At 39.6% G+C, this 25122-nt stretch overlaps 1 protein-coding gene across 1 annotated transcript in view; it reads left to right on the top strand.

The window, feature by feature from the left end:
- Positions 1-12885, top strand: part of LOC126378815 (unextended protein-like) — a 50814-nt gene extending 37929 nt beyond the window's left edge. Inside the window, exons 13-15 of the mRNA XM_050027232.1 lie at positions 857-953; positions 6949-7011; positions 7654-12885. Of these exons, the coding sequence (XP_049883189.1) occupies positions 857-953; positions 6949-7011; positions 7654-7791 (298 nt within the window). The 3' untranslated portion in view covers positions 7792-12885. The remainder of the gene's footprint in view (positions 1-856; positions 954-6948; positions 7012-7653) is intronic.
- Positions 12886-25122: the final 12237 nt, after the last annotated feature.

Raw genomic sequence — 25122 nt, 5'->3', positions numbered from 1 at the left:
GGTCTGTATATATTATATACTAGGGACAGACACTGACGTCATAACACCAACGTGGACTCCATGTTACGTCACACGTTCGTGCCGGACTACTCCGTGCGAGCCATCCCCGAGCAACACTACCTTACTGTCAAACGGTCTGTATATATTATATACTAGGGACAGACACTGACGTCATAACACCAACGTGGATTCCATGTTACGTCACACGTTCGTACCGGACTATTCATACTAATTATTATAAATGCGCAAGTAACCTATCTGTTACATTTTCATGCTTAAACCATTGAACTGATTTTGATGAAATTTTATATGGGGATAGTTTGAAAGCCAGGGATAGTTCCAGAAATCTCCCCTTTAAGTACTAAATCTCTTCTATCGTGTGGGTTGTGCGGTGGATTACCAACCTCATCAACCCTGGTGTCAGGGTTATTACCGAGTCATCATAGGCCCCTGACATGACTCATGTAACGACTACTTACTTACATCAGTAACTAGTAACCGGGACCAACGGCATAACGTGCCTTCCGAAGCACGGATCATTTTACTTTCGGACAATCAGGTGATCAACCTGTAATGTCTTAACCAAACTAGGGATCCCAAAGTGACTTTTTGTCATATGTCCCCACCGGGATTCGAACCCGGGACCTCCGGATCGTGAGCCCAACGCTCAACCACTGGACCACGGAGGCAGTTACTCTTCTTTTTATCATGTGGGTTGTGAGGTGGAATACCAGCCTCATCAACTCTGGTGTCAGGGTAGGGGATTTCAACTCAGAAACATGGTCTGAATCATCCCCCTCAGTATTCGTAACGATGTCACTAACACCCTGTATAATAATTGTTTATTGTCCTTCAGATCTCTCTACCTGGCTGCCAAACGCGCCACGTTGATGGAAAAGGGTGCGCTGTCCAAGGGTGCTACCAACGAACAGTTCGACACAGAAGTTGACAAGGTAAGGGAGACATTAAAAAAAATAAAAATTCAAAAATATTTATTTTTCAAAATTGGCTTACAAAGTTAGCGCTTTTTGAACGTCAAACATAATTAAATTACATATTATGTAACTAGCTGTAAAACTACTACCACATCGGAATCTGTAACGCTGAGGGAAAGACGTGGCCAGAAAACCTCCCAGCACAGGGCCCTAGTCCTACTGTTTCATGTTTTCCTTTCTTTTCTTTTAAACCAGTTTGTATTACATAATTTATAGACTTAAATACAATAAATAAATACGTATTCCAATTACAGTCGGTGGAAGGAAAGTGAAACATAAAGAGTTTATGTGACTTTATTGATTAAAATCAAATCAAAAAATGACGAAGTGCGCACTGCTAGGGAGTGGAATTCTCTGCCGTCTTCTGTATTTCCGAATGCATATAACCCGGGTGCTTTCAAGGCCAGAGTGAACAGGCACCTTCTGTTAGGTTACACAGTGCGAGCAGCTGATGTGACAATAAACAGCTACTGTGCCTGTGTACTCGTATGACAGTAGCTCGACTCGCCTCGCACGGTCACACTATGCAAACTGCTGGCGTCGCAGAAGACAGCTACTATACCAGTTTACTGGTATAATTCGTTTGTATCGTGTCGCCCAAACAAGAAACACTGTACCCGGCGTGGGCCCGAGCGTACCAGCTACTGTCATTTCGCAAAATCGTGCGAGTTGACGACCGAGCCGCGTGCGAGTGGTGTGGTGGGGAAAGGCAAGTAGCGAGTAAAAACAAAAAATGTTGAAGTAACTCGAACGCGAGCAACTGTCCCACTCGCACATGACAGTAACTCGTATGATACGGTCACACGTGCGTAGTAGCTGCACCTCAATAACTGACTCGGTCAACTCGCATGTTAGCTCGTAGTGTGTAACCTAGGCTTTAGGCCTCGTCAATGCCTTCGGGCAAGTCTGAAGCCAAGAGCAAACCCATCGATGGTAAAAAAAAACTGACTCGGGCGGGACTTGAACCCGCAGCTCTTGTCAAGCAAGACGAGCGTGTTAACCATAACATAACATAAACTGCCTATATACGTCCCACTGCTGGGCACAGGCCTCCCCTCAATCAACCGGAGGGGGTATGGAGCATACTCCACCACGCTGCTCCACTGCGGGCTGGTGGAGGTGTTTTTACGGCTAATAGCCGGGACCAACGGCTTAACGTGCCCTCCGAAGCACGGAATCATCTTACTTTTTCGGACAATCAGGTGATTCAAGCCTGAAAAGTCCTTACCAAACAAAGGGCAGTCTCACAAAGTGATTTCGACAATGTCCCCATCGGGAATCGAACCCGGACCTCCAGATCGTGAGCCTAACGCTCTAACCACTAGACCACGGAGGCTGTTCCATAACCATAGAACAAGGAATAATATTACGTATAGAACGGCAACTCTCCGCTCCCCACCAGCGGCTGAGGTAGGTTTACCTCACCCCCGTCCCCCTCGAACATAGTTTAGACTTGAATTCATGATACAACATCTGGCCCGTGGGCGAGTTGACACATTTTTGTAGTCAGAAGAATGAAGGGCTTATAAACCCAACTCAACTATCAAAAAATAATCACTAAACAAATCAAGTGATTCCGTCACTCCAGCCTATTCCCGTCTCTTTCCCTCGTATCCTGTTTACATCTACCTATCTCTTTCCAGCACCTTTGCAACTCTTCAAGTGCTAACATACCAATTTCTATGATATCTAAGAAGTTACTTGGGAAATCAACTAGTACCGCTTCCACTAAGGACGATTTGGGATCTACATCCACTGGTTATAAGGTTCAATTTTCTTTGTCTCTAGTCTTTAGTATATATTATGGTTACCGGGTGAGAGCCTTCAGCGCTCCCCATTTGTCCAGCCAAGTACTTAATGCCATCTGCGGCAAATCTACAATAAGTCAAGTCAAAAAAAAAATATATAATATATATTATGGTAGAAAATCATACCGGTTCTGGCAAGAATGAATGGACAATGCTAAAAAAAAGCGATCCGAGAAACGAATTGTAAATCGATCAACCTGAAAGTAGTGCCAATAATGAGGCTAAATGTGTTAATATATCAGAGCCGTGGTAACCCAGTTGGTAGAACGCTTGCCTCTCACTTTGTGGTCGCAAGTTCGAATCAGCACAGGCCTAAATCAACGATTGTCGAATTTGTTTCCAAATTCATGATTGGATCGTAAATGATTATCACGTGCTCAGCGGTGAAGGAAAACATCGTTAGGAAACCCACATTCCCGAGAAATGCATTTTCGGAGGAATGTGACCTGACCTGTATTGGGCTGGTTTTCCCTTCGCGGGTTGGAAGGTCAGACAGGCAGTCGCTTCTGTAAAAAACCGGTCCCGTCAAATCTTCAGGTTAGGCGAGCGGACCCTGTGAGAAACGGGATAATGCTAGGGGGATTTATATTTTTCCCTCATTGGCAGTGTTACTGCTGTGATGGGTGTTTTTACATTTTTACATTTTGTTACATAACTTCTAAACCCCATGGATCCAATCAGTGTTACTTTCACTGATTTGATAACTTATTACAACTGATCGATTGGCATAGCCGGCGTTGGGCTCCACGAATATATATTTTGGGCTTTTCGTCTGAATCATCCCTCAAGGGTTTCGTTACGATGTCACTAACACCCTGTATAAATATTATCGAATTATATTTAACGCCTAAACTGAACTGACTGAACGTCAAAAGTCCAAACTCAAGATCTGCCAAAGAGCGATTGAGCGTAGTGAGTTAGGTGTCAAACGAATTCTTCTTCTATCGTGTGAATTCTTCTGGTGTCAGGGTTATTATTGAGCCGCCAAAGGCCCCAGACATGGCTCATGTAACGACTACTCACTTACATCAGTAGTAACCGCGACCAACGACATAACGTGCCTTCCGAATGCACAGATCATCTTACTTTCGGGCAATCAGGTCATTTCCTAACCTAACTAGAGCCATGTCAGGGGCCTTTGGCGGCTCAATAGTAACCCTGACACCAGGGTTGATGAGGTTCGTACTCTAACGCAACCCACACGATAGAAGAAGCCAAGCAGTGGGATCTTGAAGGCTAGATTAGATGTAAACGCCGCCGCTGGATGCGGGCAGCGCAGGACCGATCGTCGTGGAGATCCTTGGGGGAGGCCTATGACCAGTAGTTGGCGTCGTACGGCTGATGATGATTAAACGCCTATCCTGATGAGGTTATGCTAAACGATGACCCTTATCCAGTTATCAGGGCGCTTTAACATAATCGAGTTGCTGCAAGTGTCTGGCGGGCACTCGGCGTCGGCCGCCCGACTGCCCGACCGCGCCGGTCGGCCCGACCGCCTGCCCAGCAGTTGGCCTGACACGCACAACTCGTACAACGGCAACATGTCCAGCAAGTCGTACGCCAGCTCCTGGGAGACGGCGCGCTGGTGTAACCTGCAAGGTTAAAACAGGGGTGCTAAAAAGCCAATCATAAGCAATTCATCTGAAAAGCAATATTGCTTTATGGTTTATTCTTGTTTTTAGTTCGTCTTTGACGAAGCCTGTGGTGGATTTAATGATGTATTTTATTAAACAATAGCAAAATTGCTTTTAATTTATTTTATTCGAAATAACAACAGCTAGTTTTACATAAAGATTTTAAGTTATAAACACACACACACAATAGTCACAATAGTTATCCACTTTTGAAACATTTTCTGTCTTAGTAACCCATCCAGCGATCCCATCTCATTCTATTTATACACTAAATAGGTAACTGTGATAACAGGAATTTGGGATCTTAGGGGTAGTTTTAGATGAATTGCTTTGATGTGGCCTTTTTGACCCCCCCAGTACTCGAAGTATTTAAACACCACGTGAGAAAGGGGTATTCTGTCAATAGGTTCATTCTTACAATAGGTCATTCTTACAATAGGGTCATTCTGACAATAGGGTCATTCTGACAATAGGGTCATTCTGACAATATCATTCTGACAGTAGAGTCATTCTTACAATAGGTTCATTCTTACAATAGGGTCATTCTGACAATATCATTCTGACAATAGGGTCATTCTTACAATAGGGTCATTCTGACAGTAAGGTCATTCTTACAATAGAGCCATTCTGACAGTAGGGTCATTCTGACATTCTGTGTTAAGCAAATAAATGCACCAACAGATCCGACGCGGTCCTGTCGGCCGCAGGAGTTGTCCAAACCCCTCCAAGTGTCCAAACGCACAGATAAATCAGACGTGGACGCGCTGAACTGCGCCGAGTGCGTCAGGAACAACTTCTGGAGTAATAACACCGTGTTGGATAAGAGTGTTGATGACATCAAGAATGGTTAGTCGGATCGCCATACTGTCGTTTGAGGGTAGCTCCTAACTTGTCAAATCAATAGGGATCTTCTTCTATCGTGTGAATTCTTCTGGTGTCAGGGTTACTATTGACCCGCCAAACGCCCCTGACATGGCTCATGTAACGACTACTTACTTACATCACCGTAAGTAATAACCGGGACCAACGGCTTAACGTGCCATCCGCACGGATCATCTTACTTTTTGGACAATCAGGTGATCAGCGTGTAATGTCCTAACCGAACTAGGGATTGCAAAGTGATTTTTGGGATATGTACCCATTTCGAACCCGGGATCGTGAGCCCAACGCTCAACCACTGGACCACAAAGGTCGTATCTATGATAATTACGCTGGATGATTCTGATTCTTTGATTTTTGACGACAGATACGGATCATGGATACAAGAAAAAAAAGACCACTTTCCATACGGACTCTTCCCTCCTCACCTTCCACCCTGTCTCCCCTCCGACCCACGATGTAGACATGACAAACTTCGAGAAACGCCTCGAGGCCAAATCGTGCAGTTCCGACGCGAAAATCTCCTTAGAACCTCGCTTCAAAATTGACCCGGTTCACAGCAAATCTGACGCTTATAAACTATGCTCCAGGCCCGCGAATCGCTCGAAAATTTCACAGCTAACCATTAAAAGGAGCACTCCAGACCTTAACACGATGACGAACACTTCCCTAGATGTGAAATTAAGCGCGAAAAGTAGCGAAGCGAACTCGAAGAGTCCCACTCTATACGCGAATGACACTCGAATCTACGAGCCGCAGAGTTCCACAGATAAGGAGTTTGAACACGACTCGATAGATTACTCTGTGGATTGGAGGGAAGAGAAGATTGCGTTGGAGAAGCAAAGAATAGAGATGGAAGCTAAAGTTCTGACGCAACTGTCGAGGATACTAAGGATTCTGGAAGTTAAGGATCAGACCTGACCCGTTGAGTAAATCTTCTCTTCTTTTTCTTCTATCGTTTGGGTTGTGAGGTGGATTCCCAACCTCATCAACCCTGGCGTCAGGGTTACTATTGAGCCAAAGGCCCCTGACATGCCTCATGTAACGACTACTCACTTACATCAGTAAGTTGTAACCGGGACCAACGGCTTAACGTGCCTTCCGAAGCACGGATCATCTTACTTTCGGACAATCTGGTGACCAGCCAGTAATGTCCTAACCAAACTAGGGACCACTAATTTCTGTGACATGTCCCCACCGGGAATCGAACCAGGGACCGGATCGTGAAAAGAACGCTCAACCACTGGACCACGGAGGTCGTCGCGGAGTGAATAATAGTACGTATAGAATGGTAACTCTCCGCCTCGCACCAATTCGTAGCTAGAGTTACCTCACCCCCTCTGGTATACAAACCGTTTGACGTGTGCCGTAAACATAATTATGTCGGGTTATTGGCCAATGTAAAATTTTTGGACGGTTGTTTTAGATTTGTGCTTTAAATTGACGTGTGTTCCATAAATTTTATGCCTGTCGATTATCCGTCCCTTTCCTTTTGGGTGGGTAAGAAAATGACAGGTATAACTTAAAATAAAATTAGATGGTGTTTACAGGAATTAGTACCAGTGACTTCATAGCATAGAAGCATGTGTGTGGCGTATGTATTGCTGTTAACGAATATTGTTTTGTTCACAGCTATTGCAGTCGGTCGATGAGGACATAAGCATCAGTGGGGAACATAAGACTCCATCACGACAAGTAAGTGGTTGTAGGGAACTGTGCCCTTGTGAAAAATCTTGTCACAATTTTCATTATTACAAGAACGTGTCTATCATAATATTGACACGTATAAATTACATTTTACAAGTGTCAATATTTATTTCACAAATACATCGTGTCGAAAACTAAGGGGGATGATTCAGACCATGATTCTGAGTTGATATCAACACACACACACACACTATTTTGATTTACTTTTTATCCTACTCTACTATTGTTAACTGAGTACTAAATAAAGACAGAACATTATTGTTGGCTACAGTATTTTTTAATCCGTTGGGAATAGCCGCTGCATGCTGAGATACAGGTTTCACCTAGTTCGGCTGCAGAGGCTTATGAACTTATAAATGTATATTTAGCCTAAGAAATTTTGTAATGCACTGTAACTACTTTTTTTGTGGAAAATAAACGTTATTATCATTATCAAGTGGAATTTCCTGTCGGAAAATTCATGAAAATGTTTGTGTTTTTTGTTTTAATTATTTTCAATACCATACTTTTGCGACGGAAAATTCCACTTGATATTAACTCAGAATCATGGCCTGAATCATCCCTAAAAGTTTTCGTTACGATGTCACTAACACCCTGTATGTGTAAAGTATTCTATGTGATGTTCCAAAGGTGTCGCCCAACCCGGCGGCGATGTCGTCCCCTGTCGCGCGTGCGTCGCTCACGTCGCGCGCGTCTCCGCCCCCGCGACACGAGAACGCTTTCAACGGCTCGCGCGACGAACACGAGAAGCTACTCAAATCACCTTAACACGAAACCTTGCCGCTCGTGCTACTAACACCCGTCTCACACAGAGCCACAAATAACTAAACTAGTTAGCAATTACAATTGACAACTAGTTTGCAATTACAATAGTTTAAAATTGTACGTCGCACACGGCGTTACTCAAAAATTACTTAACTAATTTACAATTACAATTACAAAATAATTAGAAACTGTACGTTGCATTCGGCGCTACTAAAAAATTACTAAACTAATTTGCAATTACAATTACAAACTAGTTGTAAATTACAAGTACCAAACTCGTTAGAAGTTCTAACGTAGAAACTGAGCGTCGCACACGGCGCCACTCAAATACTCATAAATGACTAAACTAGTTAGCAATTACAATTGACAACTAGTTTGTAATTGTAATTTCTAACTAGTTACAAACTGTACGTCGCGCACGGCGCTAAATTGCAAAGATATCTCTATATTTTTGTAGAGATCTATAATCTAAAAAAAATGCGATCCAATCTGAGCTTTTATCTATTTTATTCGATTGTCCAAAATGGATTACTGTCAAAATTTAAGTAAAATATCAAGCGGATATTGTAAATTTAATCGTTAAGTGGAGGTACTTACCGAAAATACCTCAAATGTATAAATAAATAAATATATAGAGACGCGAACTATAGATAAGAATAGAAGTACTTTGATCTAGTACATACACACATACATAAACTCGGGTCTATTTCCCACCGGGGTAAGCAGAGGCTCGATTGACGAATGTGGAGAAAACAAGAGAAGGACATACTCCTCCATTGTCTCTGCGTGCCCCATTGATCTATTTATACCCTAAAAAAAGATGGAATATCTCAGATAAATTATAGACGGGACTTGCCTTTGCGCATAAGGAGTAATACTACTTATAGAACGGCAACTCCGCCCCCCACCAGCGGCTGAGCTAGGTTTACCTCACCCCAGTAAAGAATTATTGATTGATTGAATAAATAATTCTGATCTTCTATCGGGTGGGTTGCGAGGATTACCAAACCCCATCAACCCTGGTGTCAAGGTTACTATTGAGCCGCCAAAGGCTTTTTACTCATGGAACGACTACACACATCGGTAAGTAACCGGGACCAACGGCTTAACGTGCCTTCCGAAGCGCAGATCAATCGTTCTGATTTCTGAACGTCTTAAACGAATACCAAAATAAAACTGTCATAAAAAAACAAAGCACGAACCGATTGCTCGTGTACTTCGGCAGGGACCGCGTGCGCTTGATAGCTCCCGTCTATAATTTCTCCGAAAAGGTAGTATAATACTATAAGTACGCACTGTTGGAATGAAGTAGAGAGCACTTAGTGACGTGTTTGAAAAGCGTTATGGGAATTGGCCTTTTCGAAAAATGTACATTATGAGAATTGGCCTTTTCGAAAAATGTGCATTATGAGAATTGGCCTTTTTGAAAAATGTGCATTATGAGAATTGGCCTTTTTGAAAAATGTGCATTTTGAGAATTGGCCTTTTTGAAAAATGTGCATTATGAGAATTGACCTTTTTGAAAAATGTGCATTATGAGAATTGGCCTTTTTGAAAAATGTGCATTTTGAGAATTGGCCTTTTTGAAAAATGTGCATTTTGAGAATTGGCTTTTTCGAAAAATGTGCATTATGAGAATTGGCGCTTTTGAGAATTGTGCATTATGAGTAAAAAAAACAGTATTAATAAGAATATAGCCAAACTATGTCTTCGTAAATATATTTCGTCGTTTTAGTTAAAAATTACTTAAATTTAAAGTACAATTGAAGGAGTTTTCTGGCTACGTTCCCCAAAAACAATGCAGATGGCGTTGTACAGCTTTAGCATGATAATTACCTATTTTCTCATTACTCGGGTACATAATTATTCCAAAATACAATGTAATGGCAGAAGTATTTATAAAAATATTGATGCTTGATATATAGATCAGTATAATAATGAGTGGAAGATGTGTTGTGCCTGGGTGTAATAACAAAGGTCATTATTTATGCCCAAATACAAAGATAAAAGATGAAAATTTCTATAACATAAACAGCCTATACACGTCCCACTGCTGGGCACAGGCCTCCCCTCAATCAACCGGAAGGGGCATACTCCACCACGCTGCTCCAATGCGTTGGTGAAGGTGTTTTTACGGCTAATAGACGGGATGGCTTAACGTGCCCTCCGAAGCACGGAATCGTCTTACTTTTTCGGACAATCAGGTGATTCAAGCCTGAAAAGTCCTTACCAAACAAAGGACAGTCTCACAAAGTGATTTCGAAGTCCCCATCGGGAATCTAACGCGGACCTCCAGATCGTGAGCCTGACGCTCTAACCACTAGACCACGGAGGCTGTGCAGATTTTTATTATCCGTGAAATTGGAAAGTTAAACGAAGGCAACTCTTAACGCTATCTGTATTTTTATCGGGAAACGTAGCTAAGAAAACCCCTAATAGAAATTCAGTTATTGTTGATAGCAACGTCGCACAACAACGAGCGGTGTTGTGCGAGGTTGTCGAACACGTCTACCAACACCTGTTGCGGCATTTTTGTCTAGTGAAGACGAGGCTTGAAGCGACACACGTGTAACCCGCCGATCCGACGTCGCCTCTGTGTGTAGCATAATTCGGTTTAGGCGCATAATGACAAAAATCATTAGGTACATTATTTATGAAATAAAAATAAATTACTATGTCATTAGATACACATTACAAAAAAATAATACACAAAAAAGAGAAAAATAAAATAGCGCGCTTAAAAATGATTTACGATACAATAACAGTGCCGTGTTTATCAAAAGTTACAAGTCTACACGTTTACAAGCTACAAGTCACTCACAAGTACGGTCAAGAGTACTAATATGTATACACTTTGATACCATGTCACATTAACTTTTTTGACAATTTAAACCGTAAGTCTCATTAAATATCAAATATGATGGTACGACAGGGTTGTTGGCATGACTGTACAGTCATGAGCAATACAATGTACCCACTTTAGGACTCTGTCGCACTGACATATTTGACATTTAGTAAGACTTACAGTTCAATTTGCCAAAAAAGTTAATGTGACATGGTACCAAAGTGTATACATATTAATGCTCGTGACCGTACGTGTAAATTACGTTTATGAAAAAAGTAGAGAGATTATAAAATTAACTTGTAAAATAAATATTGACACTTGTAACATGTATTTTAAATTTGTGATTTTGATAAAAACATTCTTGTAATAATGAATTTTTTTACAAGTAAATTTCTTGTAATACAAGGGCTTGTAAGTTTTGATAAACAGAGTAAAAAAAAGTACAATTATGTAAAAGTAAGTTCCTATTATTACTTTTAGTTTACTTTAGTATTAGACTGAGTTTTTTTCTTTTTAATGAAGGACTTTCGAGGTTAAGTTCCCCAAAAATAATATAGATAGCTTTGTCGAGATTTAACGTGTTAGTTACATAATAATTCAAAAATATAATACAATGGCAGAAGCATAATTATATAAAAATAATTGTTGCTTGATATTTGGATCACATTATGTATAGAATTATGTTGCTACCTATATTGCTTATCTATATTTTGATCACAATAATAACGGGTGGATTTAATTGTGCGTGGGTGTAATGAAAAGGTTGCCTTCAGTCTCTACCAAAACAATGTCGCCAACTTGTAGCGGTTCAGTTTTTGCCCGCTCACGTTTTTGTATAAGTTCACTCGCGTATTCATCCTTAAACCTTTTCCGTAAGTCTTCGCGTAAATTCTGACAATAACGATTCATCATTTATACCCAAAAACAAAGATGCATATGTCTGTTATCAATGAAATTACAAGTGTGCAAGTACTTAATTTAAACTAGTCTATAAATAATACCATGGATTGTATTAAGTTTACGCGGTTAGTATTATAATTAAAACACATAATAACGGGTTCTTACCGCGTTTAAATCAGGGATATGAGACTCCCGATATTTTTGCAAGTGCCATGATCACGGGATGACTGATGAGATTGGAGTGGATTGGCACTTGCAACAAGCACTTGCGAGTGGGATGGCGCCCAGAGTAGTCTATTTCAAAGCCGTACTAGGACTCCTGTCCTCCGCCTCTGAATAGTACTGACAGTTACTGCTGCCCTCTGTCAGGTCCCAGGTACCATGCGACTTGCCATACAGTCCCAGTGATTTTTGTGATTAGTCCCCACCGGGATTCGAACCCAGTAGGTAAGCCCAACGCTCAACCAATGGACCACGGAGACCTACAAATAATAAGCAAAGTTTGAACAGCGAGGGACGTCTGTCTTATGTATTACTATTAATAGTTACTCTAAATACAGTCATGAGCAACATAATGTACCCACTTTAGGACTCTGTCGCACTAACATATTTGACATTTAGTGAGACTTACAGTTCAATTTGTCAAAAAAGTTAATGTGACACGGTACCAAAGTGTATACATATTTGCTCGTGACCGTACACAGTGTTGGTAACACCGTAACGAATAATGAAGGGAAATGATTCAGACCATGATTATGAGTTGATATCTAGTGGAATTTTCCGTCGCAAAAGTATGGATCTGAAAATAATTAAAAATAACACAAAAAATTACATAGATTTTCCGACAGAAAAATCCACTTGATATTAACTCAGAATAATGAGCTGAATCATACCTCTCAGTATTCGTTAGGATGTCACTTACACCCCGTACAGTCATGAGCAATATAATGTACCCACTTTAGGACTCTGTCGCACTAACATATTTGACATTTAGTGAGACTCACAGTTCAATTTGTCAAAAAAGTTAATGTGACATGGTACCAAAGTGTATACATACCGTACAAGTACATACAGGTAGCCATACAAGTAGGTGTGGGTGTTAGTGACACCGTAACGAACACTGAGGGGGATGATTCAGACTATTCTGAGTTGATATCAAGTGGGATTTCCCGTCGGAAAAGTATGGAACTACTGGTCTGAATAATCCCTCAGTTTTCGTTACGATGTCACTCCCTAACGCCCTGTACGATGTAAAATGAACAAAATTATTCAATCGAATGTACATAATAATCATAATAATTATTGGTTACTTAAGAATGTATGTTATTTAATAAATGATTGTTACATAAGTATTATGTTTTTATCATTATTTGTGTCTTTTTTTTATCCCCCTGAGCTGCAGGTTGGGTCACGTGGCAGCCATAGAGGCAGCCAATCAGCTCGCGACACCAAACACTTCAGGACCCCGATACCGACCCCGCCGGCGTGGTCGACGATTTCCCTCATTCAGCGCTTATCGCTATCGACCCACTAGGGTCGGTTAATTCTTTCAAATATTTTTCCTCTCAGACGACGCCCTGAACCGAGGTTCGCGCCCAACTGGGCACCCTCAGGCCTGTTGACTTAAACGTTGTACCGGGTGAGAGCCTTCAGCGCTCCCCATTTGTCCGGCCAAGTAGTTAATGCCATCTGCGGCAAATCTACAATAAGTCACGTCAAAAAAAAAAAAGTCACGTGGTCACGGTAATTTCACCTAATTGGGTTGTGTACAAGGTTCAAGATAAGTTATGAAATTCTAATCTTCTATTGTGTGGATTGTGAGATGAATTAATTACCAACCCCATCAACCCTGGTGTTAAGGTTATTACTGAGCCGCCATAGGCCCCTGACATTATGTGACGACTACGTACTTACATTAGTAAGTAATAACCGGGACCAACGGCTTAACGTGTCTTCCGAAGCACGGATCTTTTTACTTTTTGGACAATCAGGTGATCAGCCTGTAATGTCCTAACCAAACAAGGGATCACAAAGTGATTTTTGTGATTTGTCCCCACCGGGAACCCGGGACCTCCGGATCGTGAGCACTACGCTCAACCACTGGACCACTACGGAGGCCGTATGAAATTCTGATTACTAAATGAAGATCTAAAACGAACAAAAAACATTTCCTTTTTCCTATTTAACTTATTTATGAATTTTAATAAAGAAAAAAGTTACGACATTTTGTCACGTTTTTCCATGACGTCACAGTGTGCTTTTTCATACAAATTCCATAGTAATTTCGTGTCATCTTAGACTGGCTTTTGTTTCTAGATTAGCATTTTATAATTTATCTTTGACCCAGTCGAATACCCAATTAGACTTCCCTGTTGCAAAATTTCTGAAAATTATATATTTTTTTTATTATTTTCAGTCCCTTAGTGTTTTAAGCTGCATAGAATCCATATTTACAATACTCAAATAAAAATTACTAATTATTAAATGCCATCAATGTAAAACAATTGCATTTTCAGCTGTGCACGTGTCAATGACCGCACGGTTCAATGGTCCCGCGGGTCGCCTACAAAGGCATTATGAACAGATCCTATTTCTCTCTCTATCGCCTGCAGCATAAAATGCTTCTCTCTCACTCTAGTCGTCGGGTCGGTGGCGGCGGGCGGCGCGCGGCGGCGATGCCTTTAACGGTTATTACACCTACCTGTCCGTCAGACTAGAGATACGTCTAGGTCACGGGTGGTTACATGGTGAGCCATGTCGGGGTCTTTGGCGGCTCAATAATAACTCTGACACCAGGGTTGATGAGGTTGATAATTTACTAACAACCCACACGATAGGAAAAGAATACCATGGTTACGAGCCGCCGATTTGCTATTAGACTACACGATCTAATCGGGAAACGGGAGTAGGTGGGGAGTTACCATGGTAACCACTCGTGACCTTGACGCGAAGCCTGACGGTAGGTGTAATAACCGCGTTTGACACTGCGCTAGTGCGCTAACGCCGCCTTTCCGCTCAGTCGTATGCTAACCGTGATCAGAATCGCACGCGAAATTGTTCAAGGACATTTTTTCGTGTTTGTGAGTGTATTGGGTTTGTTTTATTTTGTAAATGAGTAGTGTCGTCTATAATGGTGTGTTATGGAGAATCTTATTGATGTTAAAGAGCAGGTGTTGTGTTTGTGAGTGCGTGTGATACTTACCGCAGAGGAGATGGGATGTCGCATACTTACGTGACGTGTTCGAGGGTATCTAGGTACCTACTTAACCCGAAAAAATAACAAGGTAAGTTTAGAATAGTGTTTTTAATAAGTTACATTTTTAATAACTGGTACCGTGCGAAAATCTTGGCAATAGGTGGCACTTCAACAAATTCTATAATTTTAAAAGTTGAACTACTAAAGATCTTAATAAAAGACAACGAAACTGCCTATTATTTTTTAAGAAATGAAACAAGTTTCTACTACTTATTCAAAAAACATTTATTTTGTTCTTTTTTTGCTTTATGTGTTAGAATTAATTACCTACAGCTTGGACTACATCATGATTAGTTCTTTGATTGTTTATAGAAACAGACAGTTAGTATTTGCATGTTGTCTAACTGGCAGGCATTGTTTTTAGAACATACTAATAATTATTGATTCACGAGTATTGATATATGGAACATACGACATTATTAAATACATAAATATTAATATAATTTGATAACATTCAACTTAAGAAATTATAAGATTAAAACAGTAAATAATATTATGTGATGATGGTTTGTATCTGCAAGTTGTCTGTCTTGCAGACCCAAACCATTAGGTACTTGTATATTGCATATGATACTAATAAGTTTAATTCCGTAAAGATAAATAAATATAAATGTCATGCTAAAATTCATAATTAAAACTGCATTGATATACAATTAACTTAAGATTATTAAAACGTATAAAACTATATAAAATAACTAAATGATTGTAAAGGAAGTGATATGTGAAGGGGATGGAAGGGGGAAGCGAGCGGGAGGACGGCGCGGGGAGGAGATAAAAGATGGCGATAAAGAGAAAAACAAGAATAGATGCATAAGTTTATTTGTTATGAACACTGAAGAATAAATTGTATTAAACAAAGAACTCGGACGTTTCCATCATCATCCTGGCCTTGCTTTTATAAGTAATAAATAAACAGCCTACCTATTACATCCCACTTCTGGGTTCAATCACTGAGGGTGTATAAAACCATATCCTTGATTAGAATGACACTGGTAGATGACTGAGATCAAAATGGGTTACTCGGAATAATCCGTGGTAGACACCGCGAAGTGAGGCACTTTCCAGGCGTTCCCCAAAAATAAATATACATGGCACTGTACAGATTTAACGTGATAATTACCTATTTACGAAAGAGAGGAATGGGAAGACCAAGAAGAGCTTACATGGAACAGATTAAAGAAAAGGTTAACATACATACATACATAAACTCACGCCTATTTCCCACCGGGGTAAGCAGAGACTATAGAATTCCATTTGCTTCGATCCTGACACACTTCTCTTGCTTCCTCCACATTCATCAATCGCTTCATACACGCACGCCGGTTCAGAGTAGATCGTATTGAACCTTTTCTAAGGACATCTCCAAAAAAGGTTAACGTCGTGTCTTATAGGGAAGTCAAGGAATCGGCCTTTGATATACTGGAATGGAAAATGCTACACCGACAAGAGCGTGGCTCTTAAATTGATGATGATCTCATCGATCGGATACATAATTATTCAAAAATAAAACGTAATGGCAGAGGCCTATATTGTTGCTTAATATTTGGATCAGATGTGTATTATTATGTTGCTACGAATATTGCTTCTCTTTATTTTGATCAGAATAATAATGGGTGTAATAAAAAGGGTCATCATTTATACCCAAAAACAAAGATATCCATCATCATTCTATTGTCCATGAAATTAGAAGGTTAAAGGAAGGCAGCGGTGTACAGCGCCATGTTTTTTTTTTTTTTTTTTGGGAACGTATCCTGAAAGTTCCCTCATTATGTTTTAAAAGTTTAAATAAGTAAAAAGTTTCCCAATCAAGCCAGGTAATATTATATTTATATTTAAGTAACCTTACTTTTAATTTTCTATCATTCTACTCACAAAAATCTTTTTTATATTTATATACTTACTTAGGTATTTTGTTTAATAAACTTTATCCTAGGTAATATTTTACAACATTTTCTTTCTACTCTATTCACTATTCTTAACCTGCATACCGGATGACGTTTTGGCCACCGCACAAAATGGTCCTAGGTTTAAATTAGCGTCACATATACACTCACTAGTCATTACATAAGCACAACAAAATAAACGCGCGCGAGTCGCGGACAACCTCATGGCCAAACGGCGTCTGCGCGCGTGAGCTCACTATAAAGATGCGCGAGCGACTGACGCCGTGACGCGGTCGGCGACCGCGCGCACGCGGCTTCTTTGACCTTTGATTAATAATGTCGACCGCGAATAAAAAATCGGTGACCACAATTTGTATTTTTTCCGTGGACAAAATAACTAAGATCGATTTCCTTTGCTATTTTTTTTAAGAAATGGAATCTGTAAATAATACTCGTAGTCCGTTTTTTTTTTTTGTGGAGTGGAAAAAATATCACCGGTATACATACATTTCCTCCTTACAAATAAAAAATAAACCAGGGATGAACGTGGGTTTATGTAAATCCCGACACTTTTTGTTGGCACGATAGTTCAAAGTATTTATAAGCGTAACTTAGGTACTGGCAGAATATCAGTGTTGCTAAGAGTGGTATTTCTACTATTCTTCGCAACAACATGCTGAGTCAGTCCCTTTTCCCTGGCAGTGTATTTTTGATTTGTATACTTATCTTTATCTTCTCTACTATTGTACTGCATTGTTTTGGGAATAAAGTTATTCTATTCTATTCTATTTGACGCCAACAAAGTTCAATCGACTTGTATAAAATTGAATTCAATTTTGCTTGACTGTCAAATGAGGAGCTCGGTGGCGCAGCGGTTAAATGTAAAACAACCAAATTTCTAGGACTAATGATTGACGAATCTTGCAACTGGAAGGCACATATTAACAAAGTTTGTAGTAAAGTAAATAGTTATGTATATATGTTAAGTAGGCTTCGTAAAGTATCCTCAATTCAAACAGTTCTTACTGCATACCATGGTTATGTTAGCTCCACTCTCGGGTATGGATTATTGCTTTGGGGAAACAGCACAGACTTCAATAAGGCATTCGTAGCCCAAAAAAAATGTATAAGAGCTATGTGTGGTGCTGTTCCCGACGAACCTTGTAAACCTTTATTTATAAAACTGGGCATTCTGACGCTTCCATCTATGTACATCTATGAACTTGCCAATTTTGTTAAAACACATAGAGAAATATTTAAAACTTCGAGAGAAACACATGATCGAAATCTTAGAAATCCTAGCAAACTTGTTTACGAAATAGTGCCTAGAACAGCTGTGTTTTATAAAAATTGTTACTCAGTATGTGTGAGGACGTACAATGCCCTCCCCAGCCATTTAAGAGAACTTCCTTTAAAACATTTCCGTATAAAGCTAAAGCTGTGGCTAAGAGAGAAGGTCTTTTATTCTTTGAACGAGTTATTGCACCCTAATAATGTTATGTGATGTAAATATAAGTAGTTAATTTAGAGTAAGATTAGGTTAATATAATAATTACCTATTGTATGTCAGAATATGACTGAATGTGCTGAACCATAACATTTACTTCCATCACTATGTATGACCACATTTACTGCAATAAATTTCATTTCATTTCATTTCATTTAACGCGCTCGGTCTGCGATTGTTGAAGTTAAGCAACTTTCGCAAAGGCCGGTCATAGGATGGGTGAGCACAAAAAAAAAGTTTTCATCGAGCTCCTTCGTGCTTCGGAAGGCACGTTAAGCCGTTGGTCCCGGCTGCTAATGCAGCCTATCCGCTAATAATCCGTTAATAACCACCTATCCACACTGGGCCCGCGTGGTGGTTTAAGGCCCGATCTCCCTATCCATCCATAGGAAAGGCCCGTGCCCCAGCAGTGGGGACGTTAATGGGCTGATGATGATGGCTGTCAAATCCTTAAACCCACGTTCATCCCTGGTTTATTTTTTATTTGTAATGTGGTTAAAGTCTATATTTTAGTACTTAAGTAATAATAATAATCTTTATTGCACTAACTTACAACAAAAGAATGACAATAGTTGGACATAATAAAAACATGTGCAATTTTTAACAATGAGTTGTCCAAGTTTAGAAGTCCTCGGCCAGCAATACAATGTCCAAAAAAGAGTTAACCATGCTTACCCTAATGGCTCTACTGCTTCTCATAATCCGAATGAAATTAAATGAAATATTTATTCGCCTTAGAGTGGTACAAAAGATCTTAAATATACATTATATCAAAAAAAAGTCCAGCACTCAACCATACAGCGTGCGAATATTAATATTAAATAATTTATAATTAAAGGAACATCTTTAATAAAACTGTCTTAAAAAATTTAAATAAGTAACAATAGATATTTTAAATACTTACACAAAAAACAATTAACCTTAATTCAAATAAACGGTTGTGACGGTTGTTCCATAGCCATTTTACCGGCAATGTTAAATATAAAATACTTACTGCATACAAAAGTATTTTTTTGATAAATAGCCGATCATACTAAGGTTTTTTAGCTTTTCTGTGATAAGGAGGGATCTCCTTGCATCATAGTCGATATATTTATTTTTTTGTCCTGAAGGTTATAATGCATAAGACGACCTTTTAATATACTATCGCGGAGCTCCGTAGGTCGTAAAGTTTGCGGGTAAGTTGAAGTACTTATGAACTATTTGCTCATACTTATCAACGCGCGCGGCGCACTCCCTTGGCCCTTCCAACCTCTTTCTATTCTCTCTCTCTCTCTCTATTTAAGAGCGGCGCTCTTGTCGGTGGAGTAATCGCCATTCCTCTCTTCTTCCCGCCAAATCCTTCACCTCCTGATACGACACGACCTGTACCTTCTCTTTTATTTGTTTCATAAATGTTATCCTAGGTCTACCCCTTCCTCTCTTCCCTTCAATTTTTCCTTCTATGATGTTTGTTATAAATGAATCGTGTCGTATCAGGTGGCTAAACATATTTCCTCTCCGGTTCTCTATAGTCTTCATTATGGTTCTCTTCAACTCTTTCCAGCACCCTTTCTACTATTCCGTAGTAAATACTATCTAATTACAAATCCATGACTACATAGAACTAAAAACTACAAATATTTTACAGGGTCCATTAAATGACGGAACCGACCGAAGCGGCCATAATATAATCTGCCTATCCATATTCTATCTAAATAAATAAATTACTTAAGTATAATAAACACGTGGCAATTGGATAGTTTCCTAGGTCAAAGATAAATTATGAAATTGTGATTACTAAATAAAGACACATCTAAAGGAGACACAAAACGTTTTCTTTTTTCTATTTAACTTATTTTTGAATTTTAATAAAAAAAACTGCAATAATAAATGCGACATTTTGTCACGTTTTTCTATGACGTCACATCTTGCTTTTTCATACAAATTCCATAGTAATTTCGTGTTTTGACGTTTAGTAAAAAGTAACTGATTTGACTAGTTGGAAATTACTCTATTGAAGTTTAAATGCCTCTTATCGCGGCAGGCGCTATGTCGCGCCCTTTAGTACTCAATGTCTATACACAAATATTTAAAAACAACTTACGCTGTTTGATTTGGATTGTCACATAAATATTTATTTTATTTACATAATTCTTTCAGGTCTCTACTTACATACTATACAAAAGTAGATAGTGTTAGTCTATGTTTAATTGAAGTTAACTATTTTAAATTTTTATTTTTCTTTCTTTTTCTATTTTGTTATTTTCTCTTACCATGACTTTCTGGAGGTCACAGGATTTCCTAGTTTAGGCTCCAGCCTCTACAAATATTGTATTCTTGTATCTATTTAAGTATGTATCCGTGTGTTTTTTTGTTTTGTAGAGGAAATCAAGATTTTTCTTACTTACTTACTTACAAAGTGGATTATATGGAGTTATAACATGGAGGCATTATAATACAGTACCTACATAAAATAAAGGCTCCCTCGCCATACTAGAAAATTTACCGCTGAGAGGTGGGTACTGGGGGGTTAAAATGGCCACATCGAAGCAATTCATCTAAGAAAGCAACATTGCTATTTGACATTTGTTTGCATTGCGCACTTACTTTTATATGCGCAAATGTCAAATTGCAATATTGCTTTCTTAGATGAATTGCTTCGATGTGGCCATTTTAACCCCCCTGGTGTTAGGAGCAGTGATGTGCCGTTCCCGGGAATATCCCCAAAGTGGGAATGTTACCGTTGTAAAAACTCTTTAATAATAAAGACACTGGCTGCTTTTTTTTTCAATTTGTTCTTGTTCTTTGGTTTTATTTTCCAAAAGTTCAGATACTAAGGTTCTTTTTACATAAGTTTTGTGCCTTTTTACTGTCGTGAACGTTCCCAAAGTGGAAATGTTCCCGGTGACGGCTCATCACTGGTTACGAGGCGTTTTATACAGCGAACGTTCGTGGAGTCAGTACAGAGAAACAAGGCATTCGTAGCGAACATCCACACGGATTTCAGCACATAACATATCAAGCTCGCTGCGAATCGTATTCTCACTTTGGGAACGTTCCGGCAGTAAAAAGTCGCAAAGCTTATGTGTAAAAAGAGCTTTACCTAATGTTTAGGCTGATAACATCAGAGTACCAATATCAAACCACTGCTTACGCGACGTAACACCGGTCAGTCACCTTAAAACGCGCGCTAATGGAACGCCGGTTTGTACTATCAAAGTATTCATAATGATACGACACACCGTCACTAGATGGCGCTTATTGCCATATGTGAGCTTATACAGTTAGCGACATCTAGTTACTCCATGGCGAAATAGATTAATAATATACTACGGTACCAAGGACCAAGTATTAGAATGGACGAATAATATTTTAGAACGACGATACAACTGCCACAGCTCTCTTTCTAGCCTATGGCAACATTCTGTGTGAAAAAAAGAAACAGATATAGACAAACATCACCGTCGAACATCTCTATGGTCTTCTTGAAAGAAAAATATATACAATAAGTAAGTTTCTATAACTTGCTGGCTACGTGAGCACAAAAGACGTTAAGACGATAATATATTTATCTCTTTTTAACTTATAATAGTGCGAAAGACGAAACCTATGCTTTACTTTCGTCTTAAATACACTCCGTCTATTCTTATACTTGGTCTTTGTAGGATTCCTACACAACTACAAAAATGAGCGCTGGTGGCGATCACTAGTACTAAATCTAGTTTGACAGGTCTTAAACTAGTTCCGTCCTTCATTTACAGTACGTGCAAGAAAGCGATGGAGCTAGTTACCCCTGTCAAATTAAGTTAAAATTAAGCTGGTGGTAACCAGTTGACCACTAGTTGTCAAACAGGTCGTTTTGAGTCGGTTTTTTTAAATGTTCGACCCGTATTCTGAGATGTTCACTCGACTCTTCCACTCGATTCGGCCTCAGCTGAGCATTTTGGTATTTTAAGATGACATTTACGTCCTCGACCCGAGGACTTTACTCACTGGAGTCGAGTATGTCATACTGCCAACATAATAATACGAAAATAATGACGTCACGCCTTACTGGGTTAAACTCGAGTTGAGGTTGAAGCTTGTAAAAATACCGATTGTGAGCTGGGGGGTTAAAATGGCCACATCGAAGCAATTCATCTAAGAAAGCAATATTGCAATTTGACAGTTGTTTGCATTGCGCACTTACTTTTATGTGTGTTAAATGTCAAATTGCAATATTGCTTTCTTAGATGAATTGCTTCGATGTGGCCATTTTAACACCTCTGAGTTCGAGGAAAACCTTGAGGTCGCCTTGAGGACGTATTCGAGGAAGGTTGGAGTTAACACTTTAGAATACGGATATTAAAGTCCACGTTCACACAGAAATCCGCCGCGGGTATAGTCTATCTTCCAAATAGTCATATTATTTCACCACACATCACAGACCTTGAGACCGCAAACATGATGACGATCGCGCGCTCCAATGCTACGAATAATGAAACTCGCGAAGTGGGGTGTTAGCATAGAATAAAATAGTGTGTTAGTGACATCGTAACAAAAACTTTGAGGGACAGCAGGCCTGAGGGTGCTCAGTTGGGCGCGAACCTCGGCTCAGGGCGTCGTCTGAGAGGAAAAATATTTAAAAGAATTAATCGACCCTAGCGGGTCGATAGCGGTAAGCGCTGATTGAGGGAAATCGTCGACCACGCCGGCGGGGTCGGTATCGGGGAGCATCTGTGTAAGAACGAGATTTTTGTATAGACTGTCCGGTCTGTGCCACTGTCACCATGTTTGCGTCCCAAAAATGTTCATTGCACGTGTTTCACACAATTTACAAATAAAGTGTCTGTATGAAGTCCATGGCGTCGTCGGGGGCGGAGGCCGGCGGCGCCGAGGGGGCGGCGCGCTATGGAGGCGTCATGCTGCCTCCATACTCAGGGGATGCGCCGCGACCTGTCACATGTGTTACTATCAAGAACTGTGGCAGAATGATATAGGTGGTTCTTGACGAAAATAAATAATGAGAGGTCTTCCAATAGGTATAGTGATGTTAGTTCTTTCAATGAGCGACTCGTTGGGCTACGTTCCTCAAAAAATAATATAGATGGCGCTGCTGCTGAATTTTTTATCTTTGTTTTTGGTTTAAATGACACTTTTTATTACACCCAGGTACGGTCACGAGCATTAATATGTATACACTTTGGTATCATGTCACATTAACTTTTTTGACAAATTGAACTGTAAGTCGCACTAAATGTCAAATATGTTAGTGCGACAGAGTCCTAAAGTGGGTACATTATATCGCTCATAACTGTACAACACAACACATCTTCCACCCATTATTATTCTGATCAAAATAAAGAGAAGCAATTGTATAGATAGCAACATAATTCTATACGTATCTGATCCAAATATCAATGATGCACCTATGTGACTAGTCCTGCCACAGGCCGAGGCCTTTAAGGACTGTCACTGCAAACCATATAGTTTTGGAGCCGATTGTCGTAATTTCTGTGCATTATATTTGCATACTTTTGTAACTTGTATTTTATTATAAGTCTATGGTTTTAAATTGTCATCTAAATTAAGTAAATAAATAAATAAATAAAAAATAAATGAACAATTATTTTTATATATGCCTCGGTCATTACATTTTTGAATAGTTATGTATCCGAGCAATGAGAAAGTAGGTCATTATCACGTTGAATCTGTACAGCGCCATCTGTATTTTTTTGGGAACGTAGCCTTCCTTCCTTCGTTGTGTTTATTTTGTGCCCGGCATAATAAAAAAATAAATAAACAGTTACCTCGGCCTCTGCCGCGGCCGCGACCCCTGCCGCGCCCGCGACCGCGTCACCTCCTGCCATCGCCCAAACCCACCATATCTGAAACACACCAGAAGGCTGGTGGGTAGTTCTTCGAACTCCGGAAAACCGGAAGTTAATATAATTACCGCCTTCCTCATTTGCTACGTCAAATAGCTACTTTCTAACGCGAGATGAACGCGAGCAATTCAAAAATAAGGCACTTCGACGCGCTGGCGGTGACTCACCTATATTGGTAGCGGTCTTCTCCAAGTAGGCAAGAGGCCCCTGTAGTGCAGCCCCAGCGTACGCGCCGCGCCCTCCCGCCAGGTACATGCCCTGGGCAAGACTACTCTGCATCTGAAAATGTATATAGAGTGACAACGTAACGAAAATTTTGAGGGATGATTCAACCTGTGAGTTCTCCATCTGAGTTGATATCAAGTGGAATTTTCCGTCGCAAAATATAAAACTGTAAATAATTTTAAAAACATCAAATCAAACATCAAAAAACATCTTCAATTTTCCGACAGAATTCCACTTGATATCAACCCAGAATAATGAGCTTGATCAGTCCCCTCAGTATTCGGTACGGTGTTACTAACACCCTGTACGTATCAGCTCAGCTCAGCACACAAGGAAGTATAAATATTTTATGGACCAGGCGACGATAGATTTGCGATTTGACCTTTCTAAAGAAACACCATCATTTCAGCGGTGGCGCCATCTATTTTTGTGATCAAATAGATTTCATTTAAATGAGGTAGTAGGTATAGTAATTTTAGTTCTTTCAGTAAGAAGAGATGGCGGTCAAATCACTTTATTCAAACACATAAATGAGAACAAAATGAAACAGTACATTTATTTGCATCATTCGCTACAGATAAATAAATAAAATCAGATTTAAAAGTAACGAAAAACGTTTTGTTTTTTCAATTTAACTTATTTATGAGTTTTAATAAAAAACGTAATAAGTTCGTCATTTTATCACGTTTTTCTATGACGTCACAGTGTGGTTTTTAATACAAATTCCATAGTAACTTCGTGTTTTGACGTTTAGTAAAAAGTATCTTATTTAATTAGTTGGAAACAAGCCTATGTCTGTTATTTATAATAAAGAGAAAAATAATACTTATAAATAATTTACTAATTTAAAATTTTCTTGCGGCCGACAT

Source organism: Pectinophora gossypiella, chromosome 27 (assembly GCF_024362695.1).
Source record: "Pectinophora gossypiella chromosome 27, ilPecGoss1.1, whole genome shotgun sequence".
NCBI lineage: Eukaryota > Metazoa > Arthropoda > Insecta > Lepidoptera > Gelechiidae > Pectinophora > Pectinophora gossypiella.
Note: the sequence above shows the minus strand (reverse complement) of the source record. Positions and strands in the feature narration are given on the sequence as shown.